Raw genomic sequence first — 27390 nt, forward strand, 5'->3', positions numbered from 1 at the left:
AATACTACTAAGTATTTATCTTTGAATCTGTAATTTAAGTTCCTTATCAACAAGTTCATAACAATCCTAAAATAACTGGTATAGACTCTCACATCTTCTTAGTGTGGTAACAAATGATTCCATGGGATTAGAAACAGATCCAAATCACCTTCTTTGTTCAGCAGTACTCAATTTGTCATTTAATTGTACACTTGTCTTAATGGAAATAAATTTCAGATAAACGTGTATAATCATATAGATATTTCGTCACATCAAGCACTATTTTTCAAAATTCCCCTTAAAATATACAGTATCATCAACTCTAGATACTGGCTGTTAAAAAACTTCTGAGAAATAAGACACCATAGTCTCCACCTGTGAAGATCTATAAAAGGGTTCTTGAAGACTGTCCCTAGAGTAGAATATCTAACAACACTAGGAAGCTGACCAACCCAGGTACCACTCAGGCATAGACTAGGGCTATGAGTTTGTCCAGCCCACTGAATCTATGAACTGCTGGAGCATGCGAAGAGGATGAACCTACAGATCCAAGACAGCGAGGATCTCCATGACACAGAAAAAAAGCAGCCCAGTGAGGGCCCACTATTGGTAGTGTAGCAGAGACCAGAGGCCGAGCCAGACCAAGAGCTCTTGGCAATGAATGCTTAGTCACAAGCAAAGCCACACTACAGATTCTATGATAAGACTCAGTCTGTTTTTGTTTTCTTCTTATTTTGTTTGGATTAGGTGGGGGAAGGATCTTTTGAATTTGGTTTTGATGGGGGGGGGGTGCAAGGGCAGAGGGCAGATTCAAGGAAATGGGGAGATAAGTGAGATCAGAATGCATAAAGTGAAATCCACAAAGAATCAGTAAAAAAAATCATAATACATCCATCTACAGTAGAGAAAAATTACACTTTTATCTATCTACCCTTTGACCACACACCACAGTTAACACACATTTAAAACTGAAGAGAAGGAAAATTTGGTTTCATGATTTATAAACAGAAAAAAAAGAGATATAAAATGATGTATAACCCATTTCTTTAATCCCAGCACTCAAGAGGCAGAGGCAAATGCATCTCTGTGAATTCCAAACAAACCTAAGCTATACCGAAGTTCTAAGCCAGCCAGGGTTACACAGTGAGATCTTGTCTGAAAAATAAAATAAAATAAAGTAAAATAAAATGAACCATACACTATGAGGTTTTAAGATTTTAAGCCACAGCCGGGCGGTGGTGGCGCACGCCTTTAATCCCAGCACTTGGGAGGCAGAGGCAGGCGGATCTCTGTGAGTTTGAGACCAGCCTGGTCTACAAGAGCTAGTTCCAGGACAGGCTCCAAAACCACAGAGAAACCCTGTCTCGAAAAAGCAAAAAAAAAAAAAAAAGATTTTAAGCTACATAGGGTGTTGGAGAAACAGAACAATTCACAGCTGATTGAAAATTGAGTTAAGACAGAAATTAAGAAAGATATTAAATTATTTTTAGAATTGAATGAAAATTAAAACACACATACTTAAACTAAGGGGACACAATGAATATAGATCCATTTCTATTACCCTGTTCAAAACTCAAATACAAATGGATTAAGGACCTCAACATTAAGCCAGACACCTGAATCTGGTAAAAAGAAAGCGGGGAATAGGCTTGAACTCATTGGCATAGGAAAATACTAAAATATACCTAATTAAAAATAAAAATTACCCAGTTAAAAAGTGGAGTATAGATATATATAGGGAGTTCTCAAAAGATGAAACACAAATGGCTAAAATCACCTTTAAAGAGTTCAAAACCCTGAGCCATCATGGAAATTCAAATTAAAACTACTTTGAGAGTTCATCTTACGGTAGTCAGAACAGCCAACATTAACAAATTATAAGACAGCAGATGCTGGCAAGGATGAAGGGAAAAGGGAACGCTTATTCATTGCCAATGGGAGTGCAAACTTAAAAAGCCATTATGAAAAATCAATGTGGATGTTCCTCAGAAAGCTGAAAATTGATCTACCACAAGATCTAACTATAGAACTTGTGGGCACATAGCCAAAGGACTCAACACCATACTACACAAAGGCCTTTTGAAAAGATATATGAGAACCCAGTACTACAAATTTTTCCTAAACTATATACATAAATGAAAGAAATTCAAGTGGAGGCACCATATAATGGGGGAGACAAGTGCTCCAACTAGACAGTTTATACCATTAAGTGTTGACAGAGGCTATCTGTTCATTCCTGGCTTCTCAGACCCAAAATAATCACACAGAAACTCTATTATTTGCAATACTGTTTGGCTAATAACTTAAGCATATTTCTAGCAAGCTCTTATATATCCTAAACTAACCCATTTCCATTAGGGTTGTGACTTATCAGCAAAGTTTAGGTGGAGGCATCTGTCTCCTGTGGTAGCTACATGGCTTCTCATTGACTCCCCCTTCTTTCTCCCAGCATTAATCTTAGTTTTCCTGCCTAATTCTATTCTGCCAAGCCACTGACCAAAAGAGCTTTATTCATTAACTAATAAAAGCAACACATATACAGAAGGACTTCCCACACCAACTAAGTAAAACCATCCTGTTTCCAGATTACATCTTGTTGAGTTATTGACTGAAGGAGACCCATAATATCCTCCCCCAAACATCACAGGCTATTGCCAACCTATGGGTTACCTTCCACAATCAGACAGGAAAGCCCCATTGCTCAAGACAACATTTATGTCATGAATGTGGAGAAGTTGAGCTGGTGCCCAACTAGAGGCTTCACCCATATCGGCAAGCATTCCTGGAAGTACAATGCTAGAAGGTACACCTAATGCTACTGGAGGAAAAAATAATTCCAACTGGCTGCAATGACTTTAGATTGAGGCTTATTTTAACTAGTTTATATCATATATCAATTCCTTCTTTGCAACCTAAATACTCTACAGAAAACAAGTGGGGGAAAACTTAGTATTTACTTAAGTGATTCTCATTATAAAAGGCTTTCAAATTAAGTATTTTAGTCATCTATAATTAATATATATACAGATGAACCTAAAATATCTTGGTATGAAAAGGAGGAATTTAGTGACAAGGAAGAGTTTCATATGGCTTGAGGCAAGAACATTTGCCTATTATATAGACTAGGAGGGAAGGACCTGGCCACAGGTCACCCTACAGGTGGGTAACCAACTAGGCTTTGAATCCAGGAAGGTGACAATATGCAACATGGCTTAAATAAACAAAGTGGCATTTGAACTGATTCTTAAATGATGAGTATAACTGAATAGGAAAGAATAGTGGGAATTATGCTACCTAAACAGGTAAAAAAAAATTGAGGACAGAGATAATTACTATAGATTTAACAGTGCAACTGAAAGGTGATTGTACAAGATATAAGAAGAGAAGTAGGTTAAGAGTGTCAGACTGAAGAGACAGAACTAACTCTAGCATGAGGACGAACACTGCCTTTGTTAGTAAAAATTAAGAAAATGGTTCTTACAATAGGTGTCAAATTATTTATATATAGTTAAATGACTATCATAAGAAACACCAAATCTAAAATGCCAGACAATTCTGTCTTGGTTTATCCAAGACTGAAAACTTTTTATGTAAAAGCCAATGACATATATGTGAGTAAACCATGGTGATTTGCTGTTACCTCTTCCTATTTTTCATACTATATATAAAAGCCAGATGATACAATTAAAGAGATGCAAGAAGGGATAAAGTTTTCAGGTCAGTACTAGCTTGATTTCTCCACGTTCTATGACTTAAATACGAGTTGTCTTCAACAACAGGGTCAGACTGTCAAGTTCTGGAGGGTAACCAATAGCACTAGCATTAGGATGTGAGCTTTTGGGTTTATGGAATCTCACTGATCAATAACTACAAAAGGACTAACATATTACTGGCTTTGGCTTTTTCTTTTCTTTTAAATTTCCAGATTTATTTTGCATTTTGCCTGCATGTATGTATGTGCACCACAGGTTACCTGGTGTGCACAGGACCAGAAGAGGACATTAGATCCTTGCATGGTCGTGAGATACCATATGTGTGCTGGGTTCCAAACCTAGGTCCTCTGTAAGAGCAGTAAGAGCTCTTAACCACCGAGCCATCTGTTTGCAGATGGTATCTGTGGTATCCAGTAGGGGTAGTGCTGGACTACTCCATTGTAACTCTTTTTATGTATGTTATACACATATTTTAAAAAGCTTTTACAATGGTTGCTTTCCAGTGGCTTTTCCCAAAGGATTTTAGTGTTATTTATCCCTCCCAGGATTTCCTCCTGTACTCTGCTCTCCCCTCCTCCACTCCAGTTTAACTCTTCTTATTCCAATACTCCCTTTTGACCCTTTACAACAGTACAGCCATCCCTTCTAGCTACATGTGGGTAACTATGACCCACAACTGGCCAAAGTGCAGAGAACAAGGAAATCCTGAATGCTCAGTCCATGGAACACAAATACCTCAACTCCTTCTCTCAAGACTGAGATCATTGCAGAGAGGGGTGGAAGAGCCAGAGCCAGTACATAATTTTTATCAAAACAGTGTCTCTGGACAGAGCAGAGCAGCTACACATATGAACTCTTAACAGTTGTGATGGGATGTGCAAGAATTGTGCAAGCCCAAGAAAGACCAGATCTTAGTATGGAGAGAGGAGCTGGACACGAAGTCTCATGCCTACTATTGGTAACTGTTGGCTGCTGAGATGCAGAGTCAGTTTTCTGTAAGTGTGGCCCCTGTGAAGTATACCATGGAAGCTCACATTTCTGACTATATCTGAGAAGCACAAAATATTTTTGACAGGTTTTAAAAAAAAAATACAAAGTAGAATGAGTAGGACATGGAGAATAGTTGGAGGATAGGGGATGAATATGATCAAAAGACTGAACAGATTAAAAAAAGAACTAATATTCTCTTAAATTTACTTGTAGCAAAAACAAAACTAAAGAACAAGAGAATAATTGAAGAAATAAATCTCTGTTCCATGCTAAATTTTTTTACTGTTAAAAAAGCACTTTAGAAGGTATTTAAAGATTAACAAGCTCCCTTTACATGTTTCATGGAGTGTTGGAAAACATGGAAAATCCAGTCTTTTAAAAGGGCAAAGGGCTGAAAATCGGTGTAATTGGCACCAAGGCTGCCCTGAGGATATTTCTACCGATTAGGGACTTGCATTGGAATAGCAGGATGAAGAAGAGAAGCTTGTCCTCGACGGTGTCGACAGAGCTGGGGCAACCATGACTACCAAAAGCAAAGCGCTGGAAGCTGTAACCCCGAGAAAACATGTACAACAGGACCACCCAGCAACAAAGAAGGACGGACAGACAGACAGAACTGGAAGCTAAAAGGCTAACTGTTATAGTCTTAAGTTCTACATTTGGAGATGTGTGAAATGAGGAAATATTACCTCTATGAGATTTACCCTTAACCCAAAACTGTTGAGAACCACAGATTAAGGTGACACCAAACTGATTCACACACTAACATTACAAAACCACAGGGAAGTAAGTAACCAAGAGTACATGCACCAGAAGAAATAATAGCAGAATTAGAACTCCATTAATATTAACTATTACAATAAGTATCAAACATAAAAATTATAAAATCAGGAAACTGAAATAGGATCACAGAAAGATTTATTTAAAACAAACCAAACATAATTTAGGACAATAAAATAAATAATTCTTTAGATAAATACCAAGCATGAAAGAGGTATTTATTTAAAACAAGATTTTTAAACAATTGAGGAAATGATTATAAATTACTAGATGATGAATCATTTTTCTTAATTTTGATTAAGTGTGATAAATGGAATTGTAGCTATTTATGATGTCATTTGTACATTCTAAAATATAATACTTACAATGAGTTTTAAAATGTGTCATCAAAGGAAAAAAAAGAATTAGTGAAGTCAATGTGGGAAAATGTGGAAAACATTAAATCTGAGTGATATAAAATTCTAAAAATAAAAATAAACGAAAACTCCCTGGATAGTTAAATATAACCGAAGAGACATTTTGAGTATTGTAAGATGGCTCTGAAATGAGTATCCATACTGAACATAAAACCTTCACCATCAAGCAAACCAAAGCTTACCTTCCTTTGGGCTGACAGCAGCAGGAAGGCTGTTCCAGTCAAGGGTCCAAGAAGGACAAGGGTGCGGAGAAAACATCGCTTCAATGCCTTTTTCCTAAAAAAGGAAGGAAGCTTTCCAAATTAGTGCTTAATAAAATCTATTTTCAAAGGCAACATTTCTATTTCATGCACTGACAAAGATAATTAAAATTAATCATATGTGGACCAAAATATTTAGTTCCATAAGAAAATAGAAAATGTTATTAAAAAAGTCTGTTCAAAATATTATTTTGAAATCAGTATATTGCTATTATTTTTTATTTGAAGTAATAAAAAGTAATGCTGAAAACATGTAAAAGTAGTAAGTCAACAAATATACTAGGTCAGGAATAGAGAAATAGTTAAAAGCATTAGTTACTCTTGCAGAGGACCTGAATTTGGTTCCGAACACCCACATGGGGGCTCATAGCTATCCTTAACACTACTTACAGGGAAGCCAATGTCTTCTGAATTTCTCTGGTACCAAGTAAGTATATGGTACACATACAAATATACATATACATATATATATATATATATATATATATATATATATATACAAAACACCATACACATAAATAAATAAATCATACACATATATGGAAAAATCACTTGAAAACAAAATAAATTTATAGAGATAAAAAGAAACCCGACATTCCATAGCCCATCAATGTCTACCTTTACACATGAAAAAACACTTATTTAAACTGTAAGCTACTTAAAAACTGTCAACAAAACTCACAACCCAGAATGTCATCTTATCAGTTTATCTGATTATCTCTAATAGATTCTAAAATTTTAGTGACAAACTGTATTTTTTATTCATTAAATTGACTTTTAGGGTTTTTTCCTATATTAGAAATCATGTATCTATAGCTAGGCATGGTGAAACACTGCTTTAATCCCAGCACTTGGATCAGGAAATGAAGGCTAGCCTGGGTTACATAAGATCCATCTCAAACCAATCAATAACTAACCAAACATTGTAAATGTATTATTTGTTCTATAGACAATGACATGACACATATACAGATTTATAATATTCCAGTCACAAAATGTACCACATCCTACAACATAGGTGACCACAGTTCAGATATTATCATCTCTAGGAAGCCTATAAAAGAAAACACAGACCCAGGGATGGTGGTACTCATCTCTAAGTCTCAGCACTAAAAAGTCTGAGATAGAAGAATAGCTTCAGCCCACAAGTGAGGCCAGAGTAGTCAACATTAAGAACCCTCACCTTTCTCAAGAAAAAAAATAAATAAAATAACAAGTAAAATACAATAAAAATTAATGATAATTCACCTTTAACTATCTAGTAACAGTTATTCGTGAGATTACTTTCCATTATGAAAACTAAATTGAATCTGGGTCTCAAAAGAAAAAGAGAATACTAATTTTACTAGGGATACAGATATAACTATAGATCTAGAAATCGAGTACTGGTTTCTAGAAGAGTAAACAACACATCTCTCTGAGTCACCTATCTCATTTCTATTACCTTTACTCTGATTTTGCTATTACTCATTTCCAATCTTATTCCTGCTTTAGGTTCTTTTAAGAAAACTATAACTATATTGAGATACTACTTGTACACAACAAAATGTAACTTCCTCAAGTATACACACTTTAGAAAATGGTGTAGGAAGTTCAAAAAACAGAGTTTAACAGAGTTTCTTGCTTTGTTTGCTCGTGGTTTATTTAAGAGAGGTCTTCCTGATTCGGTGATAGCAAAAAAAAAAAAAAAAAAATTAAAAAAAGTGCAGTTTCTGAAAAGCAACTTCCTAGGTCGTGTTGCCAGCACAAACTCTGTATCTTTCAGGAGGCTGAGCATTTAAGCAAAGTGTTACAATTTGCTTAATGGCTCAATATGGACCCTCTGCATACTTGGAACTAGGATGGTATGCCAGCTTGCAGAGGCAGTGAACATGCCTCTGCCATGTTGGATTGGGTGGAGCAAGCAGGCAGGGCTATACTGGCCCCAGACATACCCACTTAGCATTAAAAAAAAGGATGCTTCTGGTCAGAAAATAATTACAGATACAAAATAAAGATAGATTCAGATTTTTTTTAAAAAAACCTCTAAATGAATCGCAGTGTTGGATAAATGTACGTAGGCTTGGGAGAGAAAAGAAAAAGAGTACAGGGAGTAATAAAAGAAGTAAATAATCTTAAAAAAACAAAGTCTTTAAAGAGACAGTAAACTTGTAGAAAAAGTAATAAAATAAGAAAAATAAGCCATGTAAAGGGGGATTATACACAGAGAGTCTGGATTATGTATACTATAGTATTTTCTTTAAATTATTTGACTGTGAAGGAGCTAAGTACAGAGAGTCATTTCATTGTATGGGCTGCTAAGCTAAACCAATATATATATTTTAGAGGTATCTTAATTCCAAAATTTGGGTCTAAGGATTTGTTACTCTGGAAAAGAGGTTCTGCTTTTGTTTCCACAGAGGATGACAACCTGTGGAATCCTTCCAGACTAATGTGGTTTGATGGACCAAGACCCCATAAAAGGTCACTCAAAATGTCCCCCCAAATTACTTCACCCAACAAAAATCAGGAAGCATTTTGGAAAGAATTATGCCTGCATTCCCTAAATGATTGTTTATAAATGTTTGTTTATATTTAAAGGAGGATATGCTATAGAAATTTGCATTGGTATGATACAAATTTAAGATCGATCTTGTTATATATATATATATATATATACATACACACATACATATATATATGTATATATATTTCTGCTCTTGATTAAGGTATTGTGTTTGTGCATCTCATTTAAAAATGTAATGTATAATTAAGAAATATAAATTAATAGATAACCATATATAATAGTCAAGTTTGTAGTCATGTTAGTTAGGTTTTCTAGATAAATAGAGACATATTTCAGTTAGATAGGTATTCTTCAAATATTTCAGAGACCTTCAGAATATGGCATTTAAAATATTTTAATAACTTAGGGCTTTTCATGACAATGAAACACATCTGCTCCTGGCAGCACCAATCTACTTCAACAGGGTAATAGGCATCAAAGAGGTTCCTTATGGAATTTGTTAGCCATTTGGGCAAGAAACTGCCCTTTCCTGGACTGCTTGATGTTATGCTGTATGAACTGGACATGCAGGACCCAAGAAAAATGACTGCTGAAGTTGTCTAAAGAAGGTGAGTCAGTCCTTCAGGGATCCTGCTGCATGAAAATGTCTGCCAGACATTCTGCAGGACACAGAAGAAAGTGACTGACAAACTGCCAATGTAGGTGGAAGTGTCTTTGAAATTTCCTGCTTCATGGAAAAGTCTGCTGGATACTAAGGGCCTGTAGGCCGAAGATGGATGCCCCAAAGATACAGAAGAACTTTGAGTGACTGTCCAGGCAGTGACATATCTCTGTCAATTCTAGAGTTTGGATGTTGATTACAATGCGTTTCCTGTTTACTTAGGTAATATTATGACCTTCTGGGGTCTTTGATGGAGTTGAAGAACAGACAGTTATAGTTTTCCTTAGTTATGTAAGAGATAAAGTAGATATAAATATTGTAACTATAATTCTTGCTAGATAACTGTTTTGTTATATGTAATTTTACTACATTAAACTTAATACTTTCCTTTTTATTTAAACAAAAAAGGGAAAATGGTGTGGGAAGTCCTTCTCCATATGTGTTGCTTTTATTGGTTTTTAATGAATAAAGAAGCTGGCTTGGCCTGTGATAGGGCAGAGTAGAGACAGACAGGGGTGGGCGACTAACTGAATGCTGGGAGAAAGAAGGCAGAGTCAGTGAGAAGCCATGGAGCTGCCAGAGGAGAAGAAGAGAGCTACCAGCCAAAATCTTACCTGTAGTCCACGAGGCTTGTGGTAAAAGATAAAATAATAGCAACGGGTTAAGATATAAGAGTTAGCCAGAAATATGCTTAAGCTATTGGACAAACAGTGATTCAAATAATATAGCTTCTGAGTGATTATTTTGGGAGTCTAGGTAGCCAGGAAATGAACAAGCAGCCTCTCCAACAACAGAAAAGTAAATTGAGGTATTCATTTTTCTATATTTTTAATCTTTAAATATAATTTAATGATTTATTTAAATTTTTTCTTTAAATCTATTTATTTAAATTTAACTTTAAATCATCATCTTAAATTTAAAGACTGCAATCTTCTAGAACAATAAAGGCTATTGCCATTGGCCTTGGCTACCTTCCAGAACTTAAAGGCAAGACCCAACTGTTAAAGACACCATACACTAAAGAGACAGGATTTGGCGGAACTGAGCTAAAATGACCTGAAAGCTTTAACAGTATCTATAGGTACCATGCAAGCTATGAACCACAAAAATGACAAGTATGAATGATATCCACAAACGTGCAATAGTGAGTGGCGTCTTCATCCTATGGTTAACCAATAGCTATCTAATTGGACTTAAGGCCTGCTTACTGGAGGAGAGAATTCATGCCTTGGAGGAGAGAATTCATGCCTAGTACTGTAAACATAGCCAACTACCTATGTCTGTTGACGTTATGGACCCTAAGGAGAACACACTACTGCCTAACTCAATTCTAAATACTTAACCTTAAACTCACAGATAAGGGTAGCCTCACCCCAACCAAAAATGCTTCTGTTTGAAGCAATGAAAACTACTGCAGAAATCCACAAATGGTCAAAATGCAAAGAGTAAGAAAGAGTACGTTATGTGCCAAGCCCAGCTGATACAACTACAACACAAGGCCTAAGGCTCAGGGAGCACTGAAGAAGGTACAGATTATAACATCCAGGGGGCTAGCACGTTTTCTTCAAGATAGTGTCTTCAATATATAGCAAAGAAACTGCTCCCATGAAATTATCATGCCAACTTCAGATTAGGAAAATACTACACGGCACTATCACTAGATGAAAACTTATAGGCAGTTACAGCTACTGAGAGAGAACCAGTCTGCCTCAGGAAGGCAGTCCCAAGTGGACACCCTTAAAAACAAATAAATACAAGCAACACTAAGTGGATTCAGTGGAGTTTTTGTTTTGTTTTGGGATTTGTGTGTGCGCGTGTGCATGTGTGTGTCTGTCTGTGTGTGTGTGTGTGTCTGTATGTATGTAATGAGAATGATTAAATAAAAGGCCATGAATTTGAGAGGTGGAGTGACACAAAAAAGTTGGAGAAGAAACAGGGAAAACAGAAATGATATAAATACAGTACTCATGAATAAAATCCTCAAGATTGAAGTTAAAAATATTGAAATCATGACACTTGTATGGAAAATAGATGGAGATTATCATGTTATTCTAAATAAACCAGACCAAGAAACATTAATTCAATAAATAACTAAAATCAAGACTGAATCAAAGCTCTGTAAAATAGCAAGCTTAGGTTAAAATGATATAGTTGACCAGATATGGTTACATTGGTCTACAACGTGAATACTTTAAAATGCTTTAAGAAAGAATACTACTTTTTTTTTTTTTTTTTTTTTTGGTTTTTCGAGACAGGGTTTCTCTGTAGCTTTGGAGCCTGTCCTGGAACTCCCTTTGTAGACCAGGTTGGCCTCGAACTCACAGAAATCCGCCTGCCTCTGCCTCCCAAGTGCTGGGATTAAAGGAATGCGCCACCACCGCCTGGCCAAGAATACTACTTTTAAACTATGTATTTGTGCCTTGGTTCCAAAGACAAACAGCATAAAAACTATTCAATTAATTGAGGTTTATCTGAACAAAAACCTAGCAGAAACATTATTTGGTAAATAAAGATACAAATAGCTATATGAAAAATGTATAATAGATAACATGAGAAAATGGTTAATAATTGGGAAAGAATGCTCAAAGGGATTTAAAAATAAATAAGCTAATTACCATTAACTTGGTCATAGTTGGTCTTGGTCCTCCCGTAAATAAAGGATCATTTTGTTCTTCTATGGCTATCACTTCATTAGAGTTCAGGTGTAATTTACTTGCAGAATTCAGCAATTCAGGCAAACACAGAAAGTGGATCCCACACTTAGAAGCTGCTGTTTTTATTTTTGGCACTTCCTGAATCCTCTGATACCAAGAGGCTAGCAGTGGAAACTGTTCCAGCTTCTCAGAAGACTTCTTGCAGATAATTACCTGGAAAAGAAAAAGGATGTTTTAAAATATGTATTTTTGACTGCTTATAACAGTGGTAATGAAGTATCATAAAACTCACACATCTCAAAGGTAACATTCAAATGAACTTCAGGAAATACAAACGACGGCAAAACTACCACCCCAATCCAGTTCTAGGATCCCATAACACTTCAACAATCTGCAGTAAGTTTCTGCACTCAGAACCAGTTGCAGGTAGCCAGTGGTTGATTTTCAATGTTTATAATGCTGCCTCTCATACAAGTGAATAGAATAAAAAAAGTAATTGTCCTTTTCACTTAGCATTACGTTTCCAACACGCACTCATATTTGTTCAGCAGTACTGTGCTTTCTTTGTTAGCAGTACCAGTTATCATTGTGAAGAGCCGGCCTACGGTACTTACCTGATAACGCAGTAGCTGATGGACACTGGCATGTTTCTAGGTATTCGCTATCATGAAGAGAACTCGTAGACTGAAACTACTGAATTATTCTCCATGGTGGACATGCCATTTTATATCCCCACTGTGGAGATTCCCATTCCTCTACATCTATTTTATTTTTATTTATTTTCAGTGTTTCTGTATGATGTCTTAATGATATATGTGTGTAAGTACAGGCACTTGATCATTACCTACAGCAGGTATTTGGAAGTCAAAGGACAAACACAGAAAAAATACTATTTCTCTTTCATAAGCTCATAACTCCCAATTAATGAAAACCAAAGATAGTGAGATTACTCAAATGTAATAAATTTCCATGTCCCACCTTAAGAAGGAACCAATGACCATGCAGAGAACTCAAATAAGCAGATGAACAAGGCAAGAAAATCAGTTCAGGATTTAGACAAGAATGTAATTAAAGTAAGTGAAACGCTTAGTAACTTGGAGAAGAAATTTAAAAACAATAGAGGGGAAAAAAAAGTAAGGAAATTGAGACTCTGAACAAGAACTAAATTTTTGAAATAAAAGGATCAATTTATCAAATAAAAACACAATAGAAAGCTTCTTCTTTGGGGGCTAATAAATTAGTTTAGTGGATAAAGTGCTTGATACACAAGTGGACCCCAGTGCAGATCCTTGGCACTCATGATAACTTATACTCTAATGCTCACAGGAAAGCATCACTGAAACACACATACACACACACACACACACACACACACACACACACACATGCGTGTGCACATACCGTGTCTTCATATCATCATTGCCATCATCATAGCCACACACAACAACAAAAAGAAACAAGTCTAAGTAAGAAAACAAATTTCAGGGACAGAGAACAAGTCATGAAAATAATAAATTCAGAAAGTTACCAAAACTTTCAAGGTACATTCATGAGACCAAACCCAAGAATAAAGATGGTAAAAAAAGAGAGTGACATAATATATAAATGCATAGACAATTCATTCAATAAAATTGTAACAGACAGACACAAGAAAGGGATAAACATCCAAATTGAGAGGTATTTATAACTCCTTAATATTTATGGCCAGAGAAGAATCTCTAAATAACATAACATAGTTAAGATGTCCAAAGATGCAAAGCAAAGAATCAATGCTTAAAGCGGTAAGGGAAAAATGCCAACTCACATACAGAGGCAGAAACATCAGAAAAATGAGTAATTCTAAATGCCAAGAAAGCATGGAATGATCTATTTCAAGCCCCAAAAGTAAATCAACCAGAATTTCTATAAATAAAAAAGATTATCTTTTCGAATGGAGGGAGAAATATAAGCAGTTCAAAAAAAAGCACAAATTAAAGCAATTCATGTCAACCACACCAACACTGGAGAAAATTTTCTAAGTAACACTATAAACAGAAGAGAAAGAAAAGACAATTTCACATAAAAGATGCAGGGAAGAACACATCCCATGAAAGCAGCAGAAGAATGAAGAATTGTAAGAAACCCATTGTGTCGAACATAGCAAACTCTTATTCTAAGGAGGAGAAAAGAAAACAAGTACTCATAATTCAACCAAGGAGAACCAACAAACCACATCATAGAAAGTAACAAATCTGGGCTGGAAAAATAGCTCAGTGGGTAAAAGCACTGTCTGTTCTTCTAGGGACCTGGGTTTAGTTCCTAGTACCCACATGGAAGCTCACAATTGTCTGTAACTCCAGTACCGGAAGAATTGATACCTTCACACCAATGCACATAAAGTTAAATAAATTTAAGAAAGTAACAAATCTCAATAATGGCTTTATTTTCAAATGGATTCACTAGTTAAAAGATATAGACTGACTGGATTTAAAATAAACAAACAAAACAGTATCCAACTGTTTTCTTTTTTTCTAAGAAATACACTTAGCTGCAAAAATGTCCAAAAATGAGTCAAAGGATGCACGTCAACCTACTAAGCAATTAAAAGCAGTAAGCAAGCTTGTGAAAGGATTTTCATAATGTAGATTTCAAAGCAAAAGAGGACAACTACAGGTTAATAAAGGGAACAATCCATCAATACGACAGAACAAGTATTTTTGGTACTGAATCTTAGAGCTTTCAGTTTCATAAAACAATGAAGGGCACCAATGGCCACATAGGTCCTGATATAATAATAATGAGACTCCAATATCCCACTCATATTTAGATAGCTATTCCAAACTAATAATCAGCAAAGAAACACTAAATCTAAATTATACCATAGATAAACTGATTTCAATAGATAGCTACAAAATATTACATCTAACAAACAGAGATCATACATCTTCTCAGGGGTGCATGTAACCTACTCTTAAATTGATCACATTATAGAGCACAAAGCAAGATTCCACAAATACAATAAAGAAAAAAATGTATCTTAAGACCACAGTGAAATAAAACTGGAAAGCAAGTACAAAAGAAATCTCAGAAAGTACACAAAGAAAATGGACACTAAACACACACATTTGAATGAACATGGCCATTGAGGAAATCTGGAAATATATTTAAAAAGTTCTAGGATCAAATGTACACACAGCCCATTCAGCCAGAATCTCCTGATATTTTCCTGAAAGGAAAGCTTACAGCTCATTAGCTAGAGAGATCTCAGAAACCCTAATCATCCAACAAGATTCTAGAAAAAGAAGAAGCCAAATGAAAATGCACCAGATGGTTCTTAAAAGGTTATCAAAATGAACAAACCCTTAGCCAAATAACCAGAAGAGAGACCAACACAATAACATAAGAGGTGAAAGGGAAGCTAGAAGAACAGGGTCAAAGTCAGGTGGTGGCGCACACCTTTAATCCCAGCACTCGGGAGGCAGTGGCAGGTGGATCTCTGCGAGTTTGAGGCTACCCTGTTCTACAAGAACTAGTTCCTGGACAGTTAGGACTGTTACACAGAGAAACCCTGTCTTGAAGAAAACAAAACCAAAACAAACAAACAACAATCCTCAAACTTAGATGATTATTAGGAAATACTATGAAAACGTATCTTCCAAAAAGCTAGGAAATCTAGAAGAAATAGTTTTCTATACTCATATGAATATCAAAATTAAATCTGAAAGATACACACAATTTTACAATATCAAAGCAAGCAATGGGGTTAAAACAGTATCTTAGTTACTTTTCTACTGCTGTGACAAAACATCATGATCAAAGCAACTTAGAAAACATTTAGTTTTGCTTACGGTTTTGGGGGTTAGAGACCATGATGACAAAGCAAAGGCATAGCAGCAGGAACAGCTGGAGCAGCAGCTGAGGGCTCACATCTTGACCAGCAAGTAGAAGGCAGAGAAAAAGAGAGAGAGCAGGCACTGGGAATTGTGCAAGTCTTTTGAAAACTCAAAACCCATCCCTAGTGACACATACCTCCTCCAACAAGGCCACACCACCTAACCATTCCCAAACAGTTCTAACAACTAGAGACCAAAATTTCAAATATATGAGTCTCTGGGAGCCATCCTCATTCAAACCACCACAAACAGTACTAAAAAGTATCCCCCAAAAGAACAGCTTTACATAAGATGGATTTACTGATGAAGTCTACCCAATTTTAAAGGATGATCTAATATTATTCAATTTGTGCCATAATGTACAAAAGGGAAGAATGTTACAAAGGCAGTTTTAATCTGATATCAAAACTGAATAAAGATACAACAGAAAAAAGAAAACTATAGAAAAATTTCTCTTATAAACATAGATGCAAAACTCCTCAGTATGCCTCCAAGGTTAATTCGAGAACTTAGTAAGACCACACATCATGACATGCTGGATTCATCTCAAGAATGCAAAGTTGGCTCAACATATACAGAGCAGTAAATATAGTAAGCCATTAAAATATAATTAAAAAAGAAATTATATGATCATCTTACTATATACGGCAAACCCATAGGCAACATTGCAATAATTCAGGAAAGATAGAGGGCATTTCCTATAAAATCTGGAATGAAACAAGGGTGCCAACTTTCTCCACTCTTATTCAGTATTGTACCTGAAGTCTTAAGTTCAACACTAAGACCAAAAAGGTATATAATCAGGATATAAATAGGAAAGGAAGAAGTCAAACTACTCCTATTTATATACATGACTCTATTTAAAAAATTCTATGGACTTCTCCAGGAAACTTTTATATCTAATAAACATATTTGGAAATGTTGTAGGATACAAAATCAACATGCAAAAATCAGTTACTTTTTATACACTAATAAGAAACTTAAAAAAGAAATTAGGGAAAATATCCCATTTCCAATAAATTAAATTTTATTAAAAATAAAAGAAAACAAGGACTTTCACCAAGACAGTGAAAGACCTCTACATTGCAAACTTCAAGACATGGAAGAAGAAACTGATGACATCCTTCCATGCTCTTGGACTGGCAGAATTAACACTGAAAACATGGCAAGCAAGATGGCTCAAAGGGTGAAAGTGCTTGTCATACAAACCAAAGGATTTTGAGTCTGGTACTTAGAACCCACAATGGAAACAATTATAAAAAGTTATCTATAGTCAATATGACTTTCATTTTTAAAAATCCAATGATATTCTTCATAAAACTAGCAAAAAAAATTTCTAAAATCTATATGGAAGCACAAAAGAATCACATATAGCCAAAGCAATTCTAAACAGAAAAAGCAACAATATCTGGAGGTAGGCCATAATGAGTATACTTACACAAATAAAGATAGATAATACTCCAGCATATGTTTCTAAGAAAATGAAATAGTTTTTATTTATTATAATATAAAGCACATTGTAGGTATACCAAACAATCCTATAGGTCAGGCAGTTACAGAAAGTTTAAATCGAACTATAAAGGGTATGTTAAACAAACAGAAAGGGATAAAAATACCCCCAGAAATATACTGCATACTTTATTAACCTCGAATGTTCTTAATGATAACGACAAAGGAACAACAGCAGCAGAAAGATATTGGAGAATTAAAAAAATCTTCTGAATTAGCTCAGCTGGTGTATTTCAAGGATGTGCTGACCTCAGAATGGAAAGCAGGAGATGTACTATGTTGGGGAAGGGGTTTTACTCTTGCTTCCACAGGAAAAGAAAAGCTATGGATACAATCAAAATTAATATAGATTAGTTTTAAAAAAGAGAAACTTCTTGAAAAGAAGAATCACAGTTCATCCACAGAGGTGACAATCATACAGGTTGTAAGGAAACCTCATAAGGTTTGGGGCAACATTCTATTCTTGTCTTTGCAGGAAAATGCCCATCTTCAAAAACTCAAGAGACTTTGGACATCTAGATGCTTAAAGAAGAAAAAGATGGCTATCAAGAAAAAGTCACCAAGCAAAAAGAAATCTTACTTATGATACCAATATCTTGTGCAGGGTAAGATATTATTGACAAATATATAATAGTAGTCATCATTTATTAAAAATCTAAGGTAGTTCTATTCTACATGGGAAGTAGAAAAACATAGGATCTCCTGAGTAAACTGGGAATGTAGGGTTCATGGGAGAGGGCAGAAAAGGAGGGGGCAGAACGGGAAGGGAGCGAAGAAAAATATATAGCTCAATAAAAATAATAAAAAAAATAGGAAGCACATTTACAATGGAGTTAGATCTCTATGACTGCACAAAGGAGGGTTTAAAAATGGAACAATTAAATGAAGGGACAATGTAATAAACTGGGATTGACATAATAGTAATTATCATTTTGATAATCCTTATTGTCAGTTTGATAATTCTTGGTTTATCTCTAAAAATGTTGGATGATATGAATGCCAAGATACAAGTTTTAGAAAAGCTTATTAAAACAGATCATACAAATATTAAAAAAAATCAAAGCTGACTTTGGAGTTGGAGAGTGGCTATCCTTCTCTAAATCCAAACAGGTTGTTAAATAAAAGTCAGAGTTTCTGTCTCATATCAGAAGCCACTTGGTATGGTAAAGAAGGAAGATAAGAATTTAGGTACTACTATTATCAAAACTCTGCTTTCAAAAAATTTTACTTCTCCCCATACCTATTTTTGAATATATGCCTATATGAATAATGTTTAAGTTTTCCACAATGAACAATAAATTTTCCTGCAGTAATCTTTGAAGTTTCATGGAATCGTTGTGCAGCCCCAATTCCACCTGGTTGATATGATATCATTATGCTGACAGCACCACTTTAAGATTGGTTTTGGGTTACAAACTGCTCAAGATGATTCCAACTTAGCAAGTTGTGATGGTGCGCCTTCTAAAATGTTCTGGCCAGAACTTCAGAAAAACCCTACCAACTACTCAGAGACTATCTGCAGTTGTACCAGACAGTAATCTTTTTTATTTATTTATTTATTTATTTATTTATTTATTTATTTATTTATTTATTAAAGATTTCTGCCTCCTCCCCGCCACTGCCTCCCATTGCCCCCCTCACAATCAACTCCCCCTCCCTCAGCAGCCCGAAGAGCAGTCAGGGTTCCCTGCCTTATTGGTTGCTCAAACATTGCAAATGAGACTGGGTGATTGCACAGGTAGCCTGCTGTCTCTTATTTCTTGCACCTTTTGGAAGTTGCTTGGTTGCACTTACTGTTCACTCAAGTAAATTATCTGCCTTCTCAGGTCTTTGATGGTGTTGAAGATAATCACAGTTACTTTCCTCTCATGACTTAGTCAAGCCATTTTTAATATAAGACTTAGACTTCTTAAGATAGTATAACAATTGAAACATTTAGCATTTGTTTCTTGTTTGATGTAGTTCATGCTGGTTGTAATTCTAATTTTTCTGTATGTTTTTGCCTCTTCTTTTCCCCAGACAATTTGTTCTCATTGTATATAAAATTGTATTAGGCTTAGAACTCTCTTAGTTATACAAAAGGGGGAGGTGCTGTGGGAACTCCTTCAGCCAATAGTCTTTAAGATACTGGCCCACTTTGGGCATGGTCTCATGTACTGTAAATGCAGAAAAAAAGCATGCACGACCCTCTTGACTGTTGGATTCCCAACACACACAGAGGATCGATACTCTTTCTGTGAATTTATCCCCAGATAAATAATCCTTTGTTTTCTACATTCCAGGCTATTATGGAACTCTTTTTGTACACCAAGAATGGAGCTCTCAGTTCAATCCTCAATACTCTCACCCCCATCACAAAAAGGCAGAAAGGAAGGATTCATGACAGGATGTCAGTTTCATCATGTAGGGCTTTCTACTATATCCTGACAGCCCAAGACATGCTGAACTACATTTACTAGAGTAAGGAAGGCTCTACAAGAAAGTGGCTAATGAAACTGTAGAAAATGAAAATTAGCTCCTAAGAAAGGAGGACTTTCAAAAAAATGTAAAAGCTGTTTAGCTTTTAAGATAAAAACCATACAAATACCACAGAATTCATTACAAAAACATAAAAAATTACTTCAAAAACCATTTTTTGTAAAGTATTGCTACCAATACTACCAAGAAGAAATGAATCGATAGTGGCTTTGTAGTTAACCCCAATGGGTTAGAATTATGCACCCAAAATAAAAAGTAGCAAAACTGTTCCAATGCATACATTTCATAAAACTGCAAAATCTTTGTCTCACAGAAGTAAAATAACCATTATTTAAGCAGCTGTTTCAAAGGTGCCTGCTTACTAGCAGCAAGGAACTGTCTATACAGTGGTCTGGCCATAGGGCTGCAGGATTTCCTTCTGGTTCCTTCATTCACTCTTCATTCCAATTTCTTCTAAATGCATAATATATTTCCTAAGAGGGAAGTCTAATAAGTGAATTAAAAGCGGGACCCAATAATTTTAAACTTTATTTCATTACTTTTGAGTTTACTCTTAAATTTCTAAACAAACAAGATGTTGCCCAGCCTCTTCCACAAGAAAGTCCCAGAGCACTGGCAATCAATTTTTTAGCATAGGACCTACTGAAAGCATCAAGAATGTTGGTGGCAACACCTCGATACACTACCTTGTACCCTTTACATGTTCTGTTAAACAAAGCTTATTTCCCCGGCCCTTCTAATTTTGAACTCTAGTAACCCAAACCTTGACTCAGCAAAATAATCTGATCTTTCATGTCCCCAACCTTATTTCTGGAGGCCTTATTTCTGGCCCCAGCTTAGATTGACACTTCAAATGCCAATCAGCATCTTCATTAATGATCATGAACTTGATTCTTAGTCTGATAGTCTGCACTGTCTACAGCACAAAGGTCTAGTAACGTAACTGCTCTAAAAAAAAATAAAACAATGGCTGCATCATTCAAAATGACTTGTGAGGAAAATATAACAGAAACAACATTAAGGCTTTGACAAAGAAAGATGAATTCCTGAAAGAAAATGCACAGATCCAGGAAAAATACGAAGGAATGAAGAAAATTATTTTACATATCAAATGTCATTAAAACAATGGGCTGTAGTCATAGCTCAGTTGACAGAACACCTGTCTTGCATACATGAAACCCTAGGTTTAAGTCTCTCACTATGTACCGGGATGTAGTGATACATACTGGCAATCCCAGTGTTTGGAAGGTAGAGACACAAGGATCAGAAGTTCAAAGTCATCCTCAGCTACATAAGAAATATGAGGCTAGCCTAGAATATGTGTGTCTCTGTCTCAAAACCAAGCAACAGAAAGCAATAAGTACATATTTTTATCTTATTGTTTTCTTAAAGTTATTAATATTGAATGTACATGGTACAAGTGTGCCAAGACATGTTTGTGGACGTCAGAGGATGGACTTCAGACATCTGTTCTTTCCTTCCACTGTGGGTGCCATGGGTAGAACTCAGTTTGTCTTGCTCACATAGAGCACATTCATTTGCTAAGCCATCTCACTGGCCAGTTTGCTCTACTTTAAACCCGAGCTCCTCCGTAGCATCAGACTTACTCAGCGATAGTCAAGTTGATATCCTACCTGATTACAGATGGGGAAAATCCTGTCAATTAGAAACACTTTGGCTTTGATTAATCCTAATCAAGGAAATGGCATTTAAATTTATCTAAAATGAAATGCAAATCATCTGAGATGAATGGGGCCATCTGGACGACCTAAAGTCACCTTTATGCAGGTGAATCCAATTTGGATTTGCTTTCTTGAATTAAAAATCAAATACTCTTATTTTCTCTGTAGCATTTAACATTACTTTATATAAATATTATTTGTTTGTTTACTTGTTCATTTCTTCGTTCGCCTAACTAGAAAATTAACTCCAATGACTTCTGGGATCTTAACTGCTTTGCTCAGCATTGCATTCCTAGTACTTATAACAGCTCCCAATATATACACTTTCAGTAATGTCTATAAATAATGAACTCTTGAAAAATTAGAAATCATAAATACCGAGTCTTTCAAAATGTGTGACTGCCCAAAGACTGACGTTCATAATAATAAAAGGGAAGAGTTGGTGATAAATGAAACTAGAAATCATTTGACTAAGAAAAGGCAATCATAGGACATTTAAATTACCAATCAATGCCTAGACAGTTCCCAAATCTGTCTCTTTCCTTGATGATTAATTCTGAAGTAATTTTGGTTGCTGTTCTTATTTCATTTCACTTTTGACAACAAAACAAAAGGTTCCTTAAAAAAATAACAGTATTTCCATACTATACCAACTACAATCTTACAGAGTTTCATTAGAATTCGTTTTTCTTCTTCCAATGGAGATACCTAAGAAAGGATGATATATAATAAGAACAAAGTCTTGTTTCTGGGTCCTTATTAGGGAAAAGGAAAACAAGCTTCAAAGTAGGAAACATGCAGCTATAAAGAACCGACTGGAAGGTTGCTAAATCTAACCTGCCATGTACATGCTGGTATTTTCACCTGGTTCTTTTTTTTTTCCACTGAGGACAAGACAGACAGACAGACAGATGACAAATGATAGATAGATAGATAGATAGATAGATAGATAGATAGATAGATGGATGGATGGATGGATGGATGGATGGATGGATGGATGCAAGCATGCATGCATACATACATACACACACATAGACAAACTCTAGTAGGAAAGAAAATGTCACATATGAATTTTTCCATCATTGATAAGCAACCAATTTTAGAGAGAAATATTCAAGTGAGGGAAGAAAATTTCTGATTTGATAATGCCCAGTATAATGGTTAGTAACTTAAATGACAACATTATTATAAAATACAGCTGAGAAGTGTTTGTAATTTTTAGTTTTTTTTTGGCATTTAATACTGGAATTTATAATGTTATAAAGATAATTATAATAGCAAAGCAAAATTAACAATAATATCAATTACTAACATTTAAGCAACTCAAAATTAACCAAAATTTTCTTCAGTCCTTACATTGATCACATTACAGAGTATGTTAATCAGCTTTTCATCACTATAAGAAAATTTCTGAGGACTAGAGAGATGGCTCAGGGGTTAAGAGTGCTGCCTTCTCTTCCAGAGGTCCTGAGTTCAATCTCTAGAAACCACATGTTGGCTCACAACCATCTATAATGAGATCTGGTGCCCTATTCTGGCATACATGCATACATACATGCAAAACACTGTATAACTGAAAAATAAATCTTTAAAAAAATTACTGAGATAATAAACTATTGTGGAATTTTTTTTGTACACTGTGAAGATGTGTCACTTAGATTGGTTTTAAAAAAAGCCGAATGGCCAATAGCTAGGCAGGATTTTTGGGGTAGAAAGGATGCTGGGAAGAAGAAAACAGAGTTGCCAGCAAACACAGAGGGAACAATTCAAGAAAAGAGGAAAAAGCTGTGAGTTGTGTGGCAACTTGAGAATAAATAAAAATGGACTAACTTAAGTTGTAAGAGCTAGTTAGAAAGAAGTCTAAGAGCCGGGCGGTGGTGGCGCACGCCTTTAATCCCAGCACTCGGGAGGCAGAGGCAGGCGGATCTCTGTGAGTTCGAGGCCAGCCTGGTCTACAAGAGCTAGTTCCAGGACAGGCTCCAAAACCACAGAGAAACCCTGTCTCGAAAAACCAAAAAAAAAAAAAAAAAAAAAAAAGAAAGAAAGAAAGAAGTCTAAGCTATTAGCTGAGCTTTCATAACGAATAAGAAGTCTCCGTATTGTATCGTTTATTTGGGAGTGGCTGGCAGAACAGAGAAAAACTAGTAACAAAATGACATACAGCGTCTGGGTATGTATTTCTACACAAGAACTGAGAAAGCTTTCAAAAAGTTTCCAAACACAGTCCCGCAGTTTCTCCTGAGGGCAGTGGTACAAAGACATTCTCTCAGTCACTGCTTGCGGGCTTGCACTGACAGGACACCTTGAGTTAAGCTGTTCAGCAGTTTAAGGTTTTGCTCATGCAGATAGAAAAGGTTACAGATAAGAAGTAAAGCAGAGTCATATGGAAAAACCCCCTAGAGAGGTTACAGTACATTTAACAATTTGCATAGTTTAAAAAAAAGAGCATAAATAGTCATAAAAATAGTTTAAAATAATAGAGTAATCGAGTGACATTTTATTTGTGTTTTAATAAATAAAGTTTGCCTGAAGATCAGAGTGCAGAGCTAAGCCACTAGAGGCCAGGGAGTGGCAGCACACACCTTTAATCCCAAAATTCATGGCCACCCTGGGCTACAGGAGATTGAATCTATCTAAAGAGAAACAGAACTCACACAAAGGTGTTCCCAGCACTCAAAGCACTAGGGAGGTAGAGACAGGAATGATGCGGCTGGGCAGAGAGAAGTCTACAGTGCAGGAGGAGACAACAGCTCAATGAAGTCTGAGGTTTGGTGGAGAGCATTGCAGTCTACAGACATGCTGATGACAGCGTCACTCCTTTGAACCTTACTAGAGGTAAGAACTCTCTAGTGGTTTGGTTGCTTTGCTTATCTTCAGCTTGAACCCCAATATCCATTTCTGAGTTTTTATTAGTCATGCTACAGAGTAAGGTCTTTAAAGAAAAAGTAAAGTAATAATGATAATAAAAGAATAAGCCATGTAGAGATGAGTGTGGGATAAAGTGAAAGAACTGGCAGAGAGAGGTCTGAGAGATGAAGAAGCATGAGAGAAGTGTGAGAGAGTAAGAGAGTAGAGAGTGAGTGAATGATATGGAAGAAGGGTGTGAGTGTGTGCGTGTGAAAGAGCTCTGCTGCACAGAGGAGCTGTGCATAGGAATTGTGTAAAGTGCTGTACAGTGAGAGCTATGTAAATGAGATGTATAGCTGTGGTTGTGTGGAGATTTGTAACTGTGTAAAGGCAAGGAAGATGAAGCAGTCTAGAAAAGAGATGTAGAAGAGGAATGCATGTAAAAGAAAGGTGTGTAGCTATGTGAAAATAGATGTAATTGTGTAAAGAGACATATGGCTATGTAGGAGACAGATGTATATATGTAAAGAGAGATATGTGGCGTATGTAAAGAGTGTGGAGACAGAGATTTTCAGAGAGGATTTTTAAAAAATCAAGTAAAAGAGAAAGTTTCCATCAGAAAGTGTATGTTTCCTTATTTACCCCTCAGATAGAAAAGTCTAGCCCTTGCCATATTTGTGGAATTTTTTCAGTTAACAATAGGTAATATTATATCCTTCTTGGGTCTTTGATGGAATTGAAGACTACATTATTATAGTTTTCTTTAGTTATGATAGAAGGTTAATTAGGTACAAAACTTTGGACTCACCAAGATAGGATTAATAATGGAATATTTTCTCTGAATTTGCCAAACATGAATGGACTGGATATTGTAAATGTAATTCTTACTTGATAATTATTCTTATTGTATATAATGTCATTTGTTAAAGTTAATACCTTTCCTTTCTATTTAGACAACACATACCTGATAGTTGCTCTTACTATATGGTTTTATTATGTTAGAGTTAAAACTTTTCCTTTTTATTTAGACCATAAAGGGGAAATGCTGTGGAGTAATCTTTTTGCACACTTATGAAGATGTGTCACTCAGATTTGTTTAATAAAAAGCTGAACAGCCAATAGCTAGGGAGGATTTTGGGGGTAGAGAGGATGCTCAGAAGAAGGCTGCAGAGTCACCAGCAGATCCAGAGGGAACAGGCAGGCAAGAAAAGAGTTAAGTCACAAGTCATGTGGCAACACGTAGGTAAATAAAAATGGGTTAAGCTATGAGACCTAGTTAAAAACAAGTCTAAGCTTTCTGTTGAGCTTTCAAAATTAATTTAAGAAGTCTCTGGTCATTTATTTGAAAGTTGGCTGGTGGGACAAAGAAAGACTAACAACATAAACTTTATAAGGAAAAGATTGATTTTGCCACATAGTACCATGGTCACTTGACCCTATTATCTTGGCACAAAACACTGTGGCAGGGAGATAAAGTGGAGAAGACCTATTCACCTTCTGCAAAGAAATTAGCTGAAAGAGACAGAGGGGACACAGTGCCTGCATGCAGCTCACCAGCAAATAGCCATTGCCACAGTTGCCTTGCAATAGGTCTCACATGTGCCAGGCTGGGGACCAAGCCTTTAATATGTGTACCTCTGGAGGGAAGACAACAAGACCTTACAATACAAAGTCCTGTGACCACCATCTTACAGATTAGAGAACAGTTAACAGATTAACAGTTTCTACTGTTAAGAATTTGCTCAGAACTATGACAGAGTAAGAAGCGGAGCCAATTCAAACCTAAGCAATTTAACAAACTAAAACTCATAGTTACTTGTAGATTCTAGACAAATCCTTACCAAAAAGTGATGAACACAGGGCAAAAGCACGATATCTGCCAACGTGAAGTACAGGCCTTCTGCAAACACATGCTCCAGAGGCGGAAGATCAGAGGTTTTTGCTTTCCTGATGTCAGAAGGCTCCCTGTTGGTAGCAGTTGTGTCTTGTACTGTGAGCTTCGAGAATGCCACTTTCATTTCTAGACTCTTGGATGAGCCAGCCAACTCTTTGCATGGTTGCTGAGCACCAGCGTTGCCCCTTGCTTTTCCCTTGCTAGATGGTGGCTTGACTCCAGCAGTCTTCTGTTGCTTCAGCTTCTGTCTGCGGAGTTTGTCATCATTGTGTACTCTGACAGGCTCACTGAGTTTTCTCTCGAGCTGTAGGATTTCTTCAGGGATAGCTGGGGGCTGGTCAGAAGACTGTTGGAGAAAATTCTCAACAGCCAAAGGGATGGTAAGTTCACATAGCCTGGTCCATTGACTAACCTATAAGAAAAACAAGACATGAGCCGTTCACTCGTCTCCACATACCCTGAAGAAAATTAGCTGTTATTGGGAAATAAAAGTGGCTTGGAGCCAGAGAGATGGCTCAGCCATTCAAGGCTAGGCACACAACCAAAATATAAGAAGGGTTTAAATAATTTATGTAATTGCTTAAAGCATTCATGGGCTTGGCTTCTATGCTAGATCAGAAAACATTACAATGATTTAAAAAATTGATACTTTAAATGATTCAGCTGTTGTATTCCTGTATCTTTTTATTAAATAAGTCATTACTTCCCATGGTGGTTTGAATGAGAATAGGTTCATGTATAATAGTTGGTCCACAGTTTAGTACAGCTAATTGGAAAGGATTAGGAAGTTTTTTCCAAGACTGTGAAAGACTTTGTACTAAGAAAGCAGCTAAATGCTATAAGAAAGGCTAAACGGGCCATTCTAGTAGGAGCTTGGAAGACAATAGTGCTGAGAACAATACAGACTATGAAGGCCCCAGCTCAAAAGATCTCAGAGGGAAGCAATATTAAAAACACGGCTAGAAACCATTCTTGTGGCTGCTTTTTGCCTGTGTCCTAAGAATCTGCTTGAGGCCAAGATCAAAAACACTGATGACAACTTATGCTGAGGAGGATGTGGGGTAAAGGGACCATTGCTGGTGGGAGTGCAAACTGGTACAGCCCCTTTGGATATCAGTAAGGCAATTTCTCAGAAAATTAGGAAACCAC

The 27390-nt window shown here is 36.1% G+C and overlaps 1 protein-coding gene across 4 annotated transcripts in view; it reads right to left on the reverse strand.

Annotated features, from left to right (window-relative positions):
* The window catches only part of Gstcd (glutathione S-transferase C-terminal domain containing), an 85881-nt gene that overhangs the window by 48472 nt on the left and 10019 nt on the right, over positions 1-27390 (reverse strand). For all 4 annotated transcript variants that reach the window (XM_057793754.1, XM_057793753.1, XM_057793751.1 and 1 more), the window contains 3 exons: positions 26189-26653; positions 11921-12172; positions 6061-6154 (listed from right to left, as the gene is read on the reverse strand). In XM_057793754.1, coding sequence (XP_057649737.1) covers positions 6061-6154; positions 11921-12172; positions 26189-26653 — 811 coding nt within the window. The remainder of the gene's footprint in view (positions 1-6060; positions 6155-11920; positions 12173-26188; positions 26654-27390) is intronic.

Source organism: Chionomys nivalis, chromosome 18 (genome assembly GCF_950005125.1).
Source record: "Chionomys nivalis chromosome 18, mChiNiv1.1, whole genome shotgun sequence".
Taxonomy (NCBI): Eukaryota; Metazoa; Chordata; class Mammalia; order Rodentia; family Cricetidae; genus Chionomys; species Chionomys nivalis.